The sequence below is a fragment of the Rutidosis leptorrhynchoides genome, chromosome 9 (assembly GCF_046630445.1).
Source record: "Rutidosis leptorrhynchoides isolate AG116_Rl617_1_P2 chromosome 9, CSIRO_AGI_Rlap_v1, whole genome shotgun sequence".
In the NCBI taxonomy this organism is placed as follows: domain Eukaryota; kingdom Viridiplantae; phylum Streptophyta; class Magnoliopsida; order Asterales; family Asteraceae; genus Rutidosis; species Rutidosis leptorrhynchoides.
The window spans coordinates 223,728,795-223,739,642 of record NC_092341.1 but is presented as its reverse complement, the minus strand read 5'-3'; the positions used below and the strand labels follow the sequence as shown (position 1 = coordinate 223,739,642).

Here is a 10,848-nt window from a genome sequence, read left to right as displayed (position 1 = left end):
TTTACAACTTTTTTTTTTTTTTCAATTTACACAACTAATTTTGTCACACAACTAATATTGGTATACTTTTTGAATGATAATCATGAATATATCTTTTGACAAGGGTTTCATGACATTTTGAGAAATAGAAAGTAGTGTGAAATTGTATGAAGTGATTTGCATGGGCACGGATACCGAATGGTACCGATACTGTACTGGTACCAATACCGAATGGTAACGATACTGAATACCATCGGTACGGTATTTCCGTATCGGTACGGTACGATTTCGGTATTTCGAGATTTTTGGTCATCCATAATTTCAGTTACCATGTGTCCGTTTGTGAAGAATTGTTTGACTACACTGCACACCTCATCGCCAACAACATCTAAAGCATGAGTGTGAGTATAATATAATATAATATAATAAATAAATAATAATAATATATATAGTGTAATATATAATGTATTTTTTTATTAATCTCTCTCATTTGTGGTATTTCTAGTTATTGCAGGGCATTCGTGCAAAAGAAATATGTTTAGGGGTCTGAATGTCATTGTTGAATTCTGGAGGTCTGCTGCTGATAAGTCTAAGAAGCTAGTTGGGGTTTGTTTCATTTATATAAAATACCCAATTTCAAACAAGGGTTTCATTATTCATCGTCTGCGCCATCAACCATCACTCCATCTTTATTCATCACAACATTAGTTCATCATCACCGCATTAATTCTTTCTATCATTTCTGAAATCACTTGAATAAATCAACTGAAATCAACTTGCAATTCAATTTAATTCAATTTCACTTTCTTCTTCGATTGAGTTGATTCGATTCTAAAATTCAATTCAAGAAGTTAGGGTTTTAAATTTTCTGATTTCAAATGGATCGCTGTGAAAAGTTAAACGAACCAAGTCATAAAGGTAAATATACAAAAAGTTCGGTACATTTTATCATGTATTTATCGTCTAACAGTTCGTCATTTTTTACAGAACTAGTTTATGATGATCGTGTTCTTCTGCAAATGAATAGCAAAATCATTTGTAAGGTCAAATGTTCTGTAAAATCAATTGCAAGGTACGCTTAATTTCTTTACCGATTTTTAGTTTTAGTGTCTATTGGTTCTTTTAGAATAAGATATAATAATAATTTGTATTTGTATTGTAGTTCATACCTAAATTATTATGACATCCATATCTATAAATACTGATTGTTGAATGTGTTGCAGGCCTCTGGTATGGGATATTGAAACATTCATGAGAAAAGAGAATGTTCCTACTGGGCTAACTTGCACTAAGATTTACCCAGCTTATGAGGACGATACACGTCAAAAAAAAGAGTGGCGAAAGTTCATGCGTTTCCTGGATGACAATAAAAAGGTGCGGAGTTTTCATTCTGTATATTATCTGTTTTTTTATTCTTATATTCTCTGTTTTTTTTGCTCTATCAACAAATGCTGATTATGAATTATGATTCTGTTATGTTTTTGATGTGGAGGGTCTTCTTTTTAAATCTGCTATGATTTGAACCTTTCATACTTGTCTCTTCTCGTTGTGAGCTGGTTCCTATATGATTGCGTTTCTGTTATTAAATTGATCTAGGGCTAGGAATCTAGGATATGTACTACATATATCCTGTCTTATTTTTTTTTTTTTGCTGTCTTTTCAGAGTCAAAGTTTATTCTTAGCAGTTTAGTTATTTTTTAGCCTTTAAGATATTTACTTTCATAGTAGTTCTCTGAAACTGAAGTAGTATAATTATACTTTTTCCTACCAAAGAAACCAAATCCCAGTTGACGTTATTTCTTAATAATAATATCAATTTAGTAGGCCTTATATGTTTACTTCATTTCTTCTTCAAAAACATTTTTACGTAACATATAGTGAGACAATTTCATAAGAGAACTTTTTAGGTTAAACACTGCCTTTTCATTTTTGGTATGGATAAGGTATTCATTGGATATTTCAGACTCAAATCCATTCATTCATCTTTTTCTTGAAAATGAAGCAAAATGATTCATTTTTCTTCTTTTTTGACATGTTCTTTTTTGGGTTTATAATTATAATTATTTTATTTGAAGGCGGCTTTGGTAAACACCAAGACTGGTCAGATGTACATTCTTCCTGCCTCGCTAGACAAAGATTATAGTCATGCAGTGGTTCAGTATTTACTGCATGAACATAGTGTCATTAGAAGCCAAAGCCATGTCAAATCAGGTTAGTTACCTTTTTCACGTGTAATTATTTTAATTATTGAATTTATTGGTTTATACCCGTCATTATCATCATCGTTTGAATATGATTATGTCAGTTTATCAGATATCTAATTGACTAATAGTTTATAAGATCTTAAAATTATGATTTTAATAAGTTTCAACTCATAAGCTTTGTCTAGAGTGTAATCAAAAGTAGCTTCTCTTGACATATCATATTTTGTTCACCAATGAATGGGAAGATTAGAAAGGGTAGGTCATTTGCTTAACATTGAATACCCTTAACATGTTGTTATTCAAAGTCAAACGTTTTCCCCATTGTGTTCATCCAGAGTCTGTGATTGTATGTAATATCTATGTTGAATGTCTGGCAGAAGTATATTAGGCATTCACAATGTACAATTGATGTGCTGCTGTACAATTACTTGAGCCTATTTTAGTTAGATATGCCATGCTCACTCTATGTTAATTGTTTTTTCTAACTGTTTCTGTCATTTTTCACATAACTTGTAGATGATTCCAAGAGTCATGTTCTGCTAACAAAGGATACAAAAAGTATTTGTCGGGTGAAATGTGATGAAAAATCAATTTCAAAGTATGTCAAATCTCATCAACTTTTTTCTTGCTTCAGTCAATTGGATCATTTAAACTAAGATTTCTTTGTTGAATGTGTTGGCAGGCCTTTGGTGTGGGATATTGAACAATTCTTAAAGAAAGAGCATGTTCCCACCGGGCTAACTTGCACTAAGATTTACCCAGATTATCAGGATACGCATCAAAAAAAGGAGTGGAATAAGTTCATGCGGTTCCTCGATGAAAATAAGAAGGTGTGGAGTTTTTATTCTGTATATTATCTGTTTTTTTTTATTCTTATATTATCTGTTTTTGTTTTTTTTTTTGCTCTATAGACAAATGTTGTTTATAATTCTGTTCTGTTTTTGAAGGCGGCTTTGGCAAACACCAAGACTGGTCAGATGTACATTCTTCCTGCCTCGCTGGACAAAGATTATAGCCATGCAATGGTTCAGTATTTACTGCATGAAGCTAGTGTCACAAGAAGCCAAAGCCATGTCAAATCTGGTTAGTTAACTTTTTTCATGTGTGATTTTTTTTTTAATTAATGAATTTATTGTTTTTATACCAGTCGTCGTCATCATCATCATCATCATCGTTTGAATATGAATATGTCCGTTTATCAGATATCTAATAGTTTGTGTCGAGAGTGGGTTGGGTAACGTTTTTTTTAGTAGTCAACGATTAGGGTTGAGTCATTACAGGGCTTCTTTAAAGTGAGATCACACCACAATCTGTAATCAAAAATAAATAAGGGTCCGTGTAATGTGGTGACTAAATTACAGTAGTATGCTACAAGTCAAATGCAACTGTTCTACTTTTCCTTTTTTGTATGTAGTTTTTTGGGAATACAATATAACAGTAAACTCAATTTAGATTTCATACAAAGGATTTGTCTTTCTGTTGATATGGATGTTAACGGGTAGAGCCTGTTTGGTAATAATATGACCATAAAAGTTCAAGTTTTGAGTTTTTATTAAAGAAATCATAGGCATTGCGAATGATGATCAGTAGTCACTTGTATTAGAATACTCGCGTCAATAATAATCACGAAATTAAAATGTTTCATGATGTATAAAATTTTGGAAGTCGAAAAAACTCTATTTTGGTTTCCTTTGTTTTTTTTTTTTTGCCCAGAGATAAAACAATGAAAATGATGGTTTTCAAACACAACACCCTTTAATTGATCTTAAAGATACTCGCATGCATGGGGTCAATTGGCTAATTGCAAATTTCAATTTTCAAGATCCCGCTAGTCAAGATATAACATACATTTTCTGCCAAGAGTTGAAATATGTAGCCTTTTTGTGTGTTGTAGGTAGTCCAGTGCCTCAATCAGGTCTAAAAAAGAATTCTGTCCATCCTAGTTTCCTGAAAACGCTCGGTCAAACCCATGCTGACTGGATATTTGGGGCTGTTGCCGAACTTGTGGACAACTCGAAGGATGCAAATGCAACAATGTAGGGTTAAATGGTTTAAGTAATGTTTATTATTATTATGATTTCATTGCATTCTTATCTTATTATTATACTGATAAAACTCAAAATTTATATGTTTATCAGGTTGGACATCTCAATTGAGATGATATACTTTAAAGCTGCTAAAAGAGAAATTCCGATGCTTGCGGTAAAAGACGATGGTCATGGGATGAGCCATGAGGATCTCTTAAGAATGGTGACATTTGGTCGCAAACAACCTGATACAAACAATCCAGATATTATTGGGAGATACGGTGTAGGATTCAAGGTAATTTATTCCTCGTTATTATCATTATTATGCACTATATAGATAGATAGATAGACTGATAATGGGCTTGGTGTTCACTCACTAATATATATTTATTTAATACGATTAATAAGCATGGGTAATATATGTGTGTGTATCTAAAAACAAGTTTTTGATATTGTGTAGACGGGAACCATGAGACTTGGCAGGGATGCTTTAGTTTTAACCCAAACTACTAGCTCTAGATCAATAGCCCGTCTCTCCCAGTCGCTGAATGAAGAAAATGATGTATGTAATTATAATGATAGACTTGTTTAATCTATTTATTTTCATAACAATATTATTGTTATAATCATAATAATTCATTATCTTGTTGATTTAGTATGTGGAAATCCCAACTGTCACATACTCAATAAAAGGACAGTACATGGAGCTTGATACGAATATCCAAACCGAAGCTTCAGCAAAATACAACCTCAAAGCCATAATGGATAATTCACCTTTCAACGAATTCTTGATTGGTGAATTATCAAGTTTTTTTAAAAAAACTGGCACCGGAACTCAGATATTTGTTTGGAATTTGGATCGAAGGGGCTCTGAGTATACTTTAGAATGGGTAAATGGGCTGGAAGGTGACATATTGATTAGGTCACGCCGGGCGAGATCCCGTCTGGGCCAGATGACTCGGAGTCAGGTGTGAATCTGAACCTTAATAAATCTCTATATAATATGTACACATCTGTTAGAATAAATTCATAGTAATTATTATTGTTAGAATATACGTATTTAAAGTGCATTGATTATTATTTTAGTTCTAGTCTGCTAGTTAGTTCTAGACAAGTCTCATGGACCTTTCACATGGGTCCTCTTTATAAATAGGTAGGATTGATATATCATTTGTGAGATAAAAGATTAAGAGAATAACATGAATATCAGTTTGTTTATCTTTCTCCACAAAACATCAAAACATGAAAGTTAACGTGTTTTCATGGTTTTGCAGGTCCGATTAGATTACTCGCTTCAATCTTTTCTGGAAGTTATCTTTTTGGATCCTCGAATGAGGATATATGTTCAAGGCTCACTGGTAATTCACTAGGGACTAATTAACTTTTCTTCTTCATTCTTTTAACCATACCTGGCAAACCAGTCATGTTGGGTCGGTTTGGGTAATGGGTCAAAACGGTTTTGGGTTGAAATGGGTCATGGGTCAAATGGGTAAACATTTTAAACAGGTCAGGTTGGGTCGGGTCAAATGGGTCAAATAGGTCCAAACATGTCATATACTTTTACATTTGGTTTTTACATATATTATATTGTTGTAGTTATTATTAATATTTATTATATGTATAGGAAAATATTAATTACTACACATAATTATTGATATAACCATTAATGCTTTCATAAATTATTGACGGATGAATCTTGTTATACTCGACCCATTTGACCCATTCACAAGACCCATTAGACCCGTTCTCTATTTATTGAACTTAGGATTTGATACCCGTTTAACCCATTCTTTTATATTTTGTATAAGACTCAATAGGTTGAAGAAAAACTCATTGGACCTTTTTTTTTTTTTTTAAGTTTTGGTTTACATTTTCAGCCCTAATTTTTTTCAAGACCCGAAAACTTGACCCATTTGACCCAAATTTTGAGAAAATGGGTCTCAATTGCCAGGTATACTTTTAACCAACCAAGAATCAGTTAACAGCTAATAAGAGTATTACGACAGGTTAAAAGTAAGCCAATATACAAGTGTCTTCACAAGACGAGTATAGAAAACGGTGAAATTATGGGAAAACCGGTTCAACTCGTTCTTGGACAATCTCAGACTGACTTGGAACTCGGGAATTGTGGAATCTTTCTATTTTGGCACGGTCGGTTGATAGAAGCCTACAAAAGGGTGGGGACGATGGTCTACAATGGCCCGCAAAGTCATGGTGTGATAGGGGTCATCGATGTCACTAACATCATGGTAATGTTATTTACTGTATTAAGTAATCAACTGTCTTTATTTTTTTTATTGTTTTGTTTGCTGAATAGGTGTTGTAATTAATGACTGCAGGATGATGATAGTGGGCAGGTGTGGGTGCACAACAACAAGCAACGTTTCGTTGATTGCGAAGCTTATGATCTGCTCGTAGATTGGCTTTCTGAAAAAGCCGACGATTATTTGGATGCAAGAGTGGACAAAGTCTATCTTGTAAGTATTTCGACGATATGAGTGCCGATGTAACTGTTTTCTCTTATTGATTTTTATGGTCTGAAATTAATTGTTGGTTTTGTTTATTTATACATTCATAGGAAAAAGGGGGTCCACGGTATAAACCCGATCGTGATTGGGTTCAATGTGATAAGTGTAGGAAATGGAGGATGCTACCCTCTGAATTTGATATTAAGACACTTTCACAAGAATGGTATTCTCATATCTACTTCCACAAGCAAGCATTTTTTTATCGCTTCTTTATTTTTATTTTATACGGAGTAATATATAATATAATATATATACATATACATATAATATAATATAAAATCTAACAATATCTACTTGGCTGCAATTTCGGAAATAGGTTTTGCTATCTGAAACCCTTCAATGGGAAGTGTGACATTGAAGAAGAACAAGTAGAGCAGGGTGTTATTACTATTGCTTCACAACGGACTCGATATTGCGGGGCTGAAAAGGACCCCAACAAGGACACCAACGCTGATAAGACTTGAGGAGTTTTTAACACCCCCCATATAAGGGGAGTTGTTACTGCAAATACTACTGTGCATAATCTCAGACTTGTGTATAACTGTTGTTTTACAGTCTAAATGTTGTGTGAACAAATTATAACTTGTATATAGCTTCACGTTTATATAGGCTGTGACAGATTTGAATGCTTTGTTGTTGCATAATGGTATAATGCTATATGCAGAGTGCATGAAAAAATGATACATCTTTGAGACAATTTTTTTTTCTTACCAATATCAAATCTAAACCGGACTGAATTAGTGTTTGTTCTTCGTTGAGGTATACTGCACCAGATGTCGATTTTGCTTAACGATACCAGATTTTGATACCTTAATTCAATACCAGGATCGGCCTTCCAGGAACATAATAAGTGATTTAAAGATGTTGGTGATTTTAGTGTCATCAACCATTTTGTGTGATATAGTGATTTACTTAACACAAATGGATTTTGAGTTAAGTTTCATGACAAGTTAGGAGCGTGGAGTGCGCACTTGTTTAAGCTAACTAGAATCAATAAGTTGGAAGGTTATGTTTATTAGTTTGTGTCTTTTTGGTCAAAAGACACAACTTTTAATGAAATAGTGTAAACTTTTAAAGAAAAGACACAACTATTAAGGAAATTGTGCCACTTATAATTGAAAGAGTGTAACCATTCATGGTATCTTTTCATTAAAATATATGACCATTAGACCATTATTAACGCGGCGTCAGGGAGGCCGGGTCAGAGCATCTGATGCCCCCTGACGCCCGTAACGCGGCGTCACTTCACACGCCTGAGGGGCGTCAGTCGGCAGACAAACGGAAAAAGCGTTTTTGTGGGGTCCAGACGCGTGGCGGGCTGTGTGTAGCGACCCGACAAAATCGTCATTGACGGCGCCGTCTACTTAGGTCCCGTTACGTGGTCATAAGTCTTTAAAACAACGTTTGACCAAAAGATATGTCGCATTCATTTCAAATGTAAAGATTGTTCAAAGTTTACAAGAATAGTTCCACCACAAGTTACGTTACAAAGTTATAAGTACAAATGAAACTTATGCGACACAATTTAAAAGTAGCCAAAAGACGCTCCATGTATGCATATATACTCGACATCCAATGCAAGTATCAAAATAATGAGTGGAAGCATGTATCATGTATCGTTCAAGGACCTGAGAAAAACATAGAAATCTGTCAACGAAAACGTTGGTGAAATCATAGGTTTAAGTAAGTAAGTACAAATGAACCACAAGATTTATAACATCTCAATAATAGTTAACCATTCCAAAAATTTGTTATCACGAGCACCCAATTATCAATGCTTAACATTCCTTCCATAGAACCCCATCACCTTAGTGCTAGAATATACACTGTTTCTCGAAAATATATTTCATTCGTAAACGGTAGCGAACCGTTTGAATGAGGGTTTGTCAAACCCATATGGATCCATACAACATAAGTTCTCGCTTACACCCGGCAAGTGTAACTAATGATAATCGAATTGAGGATTTTGTTCTAAACTCGTATGTAGAATGTTTGTTTTCCTGTACTTGTGTTCACTTAGTAAAAGAAATGTTTATGTTTTCTCATCCCAAATGTAAGTTCAAAAAGAGTAAAAGTGGGACTATGATCTCACCTTGAGTGCACGAGTAGTAAAGTACTTCAACAAGTAAACGTGTGCAAAGAACAATGCTAGTCTTGACCTAAACAATAGGTTGTATCAATAACGGTAAACACGATAGGTCAAAGATGTTCAATTAGTCCTATGGCTCGTTACGACTCGAATACTACAACATGTGAGTCAAATTGTCATGTTTCATGCAAGATACGAGTATAAAAGCATGATAGAACGATTTGCACAAACATTTGGTTAAGTTTGATTAAAAGTCAACTTGGTCGGGTCAAAGTCAACGAAAAAGTCAACACATTCGGGTCGGGTCCCGAACTATTTCTCTGAGGTTTTTAATCATATATGAGCACGTTAGAACAAGTTACATGTGAATCGGAGGTGCGTAGCATAGTAAACATTTTTCGAAAAATGGTAAAACGAAACAGAAACTTCAAGTGTAACTGGACGGCATCCAGATTTTCTGGACGGCTTCCAGTATTAAAGGACTGGACGGCGTCCCAATATCTGGACGGCGTCCAGTATTAAAGAACTGGACGGCGTCCTAATATCTGGACGGCGTCCAGATTAGTATTCAGGTTCTGTTTGCTGAAAGTCTCAAGTGCACGAACCAAAATCCAAACAAACACAATTTATGATCCGCAAACAATCAAGACAAGTATCTTATACCGTTGGGAAGGTAATTTGACGAGGAAAACAACTAAACACATTTCATCAATCAATCTACCTATTACAACAACCAAAACCGCATCTAATGCTTAACATTAACCGCATACAAGTTCATAAATGCAATTCAATGATTCGGGCAACCAATTTACATGAATGATATGCCGTTTCGAAGGTAATCAAGCATACAATCCAACTAAACACTTACCAATAATAATCCATGGCATTCAATGCATCAAAAGTCCATTTCAAGTTCATCAAACCCTAACCCAAATTCACCAAAATCATAAATCAAGTTCATGAACTTTTCTAAAGCAACCTACACATCAAATTGAAGCTAGTGATACTAGGAACACAATTAGAACATGAACTTTTAACATCTAACAACATATGATCATCCAAAACTCAAGAACAACACACCAAAATTCAAGTTCATGCTAGTTACTTCAAAACAACAAGATCGAGCATACAATTCATATATTCATGTTAGACTTGAGCCATAAACACTAATTAACACTTTTATAAGTTAGAAACATCAAGAACACAAAATCTAGTGATTTTAGAAAGTTACCCAAATGTAATGAAATCGGTATGGAATCGAAGAGGAAGATGCAAGGATCACGAATTTGTAATTTGTTTTGTTGCTAACTTCCTGATAATGCTAAAAACGAACATATATTTCATAGCATTATTCCTCAAGAAAGACAAGCTTTTAGTTGCAATTGTTCTATTTACAAGTGATATTCGTTTAAATAATAAAAGGTGAAGACAAAAGACAGATTCGACGAATTGAAGACGCAAACGACCAAAAAGCTCAAAAGTACAAAAGACAATCAAAAAGGTTCCAATTATTGATAAGAAACGTCTCGAAATCACAAGAGTACAAGATTCAAAACGCAAAGTACAAAATATAAAATTGTACGCAAGGACGTTCGAAAATCCGGAACCGGGACCAGAGTCAACTCTTAACGCTCGACTCAACGGACTAAAAATTACAAGTTAACTAGGCATATAAATATAATATAATATATAATTAATTATATTAATTATATATATATTATATATATATTATAAAACCGTCGGCAGAGAAAGACTCCAAGGGTGTGAGCTGTAAATTCATTCTCCGCGACTCGCGGAGTTTGAAGAGGATTTTGCCGCGAGTCGCGGAGCCCCAAAAATCAACTTTTCCTATAAAAGCAACCGAATTCTGATCGCAATTAATAATCTATTTTCTCTCTTCTCTCATATATACGTAAAATATATATATATATATAATTTATATTTTAATTTTAATTTTAATTATAATTCTAATAATAAGGGTATGTTAGCGAATGTTGTAAGGGTGTAAGTCGAAATTCTGT

At 34.0% G+C, this 10,848-nt stretch overlaps 1 protein-coding gene across 1 annotated transcript; it reads left to right on the top strand.

Moving 5' to 3' along the window:
• The first annotated feature begins 721 nt into the window (after positions 1-721).
• On the top strand, positions 722-7,447 carry LOC139866572 (uncharacterized). Its single transcript, XM_071854847.1, has 16 exons — positions 722-897; positions 967-1,051; positions 1,203-1,353; positions 2,055-2,190; positions 2,700-2,781; positions 2,866-3,013; positions 3,131-3,266; positions 4,078-4,219; positions 4,322-4,505; positions 4,671-4,772; positions 4,867-5,178; positions 5,485-5,568; positions 6,217-6,459; positions 6,550-6,687; positions 6,789-6,901; positions 7,055-7,447. Exons 1-16 carry the CDS (start codon positions 858-860, stop codon positions 7,200-7,202), a joined length of 2,244 nt encoding a protein of 747 aa, XP_071710948.1. The 5' UTR covers positions 722-857; the 3' UTR covers positions 7,203-7,447.
• Positions 7,448-10,848: the final 3,401 nt, after the last annotated feature.

Coding starts and splice junctions, on each gene's coding strand:
- LOC139866572 (XM_071854847.1), top strand. CDS start 858: ATGGATCGCTGTGAAAAGTTAAACGAACCAAGTCATAAAG. Junction 1,354..2,054: donor TCCTGGATGACAATAAAAAG/GTGCGGAGTTTT, acceptor TTTTATTTGAAG/GCGGCTTTGGTAAACACCAA. Junction 6,460..6,549: donor TCGATGTCACTAACATCATG/GTAATGTTATTT, acceptor TAATGACTGCAG/GATGATGATAGTGGGCAGGT.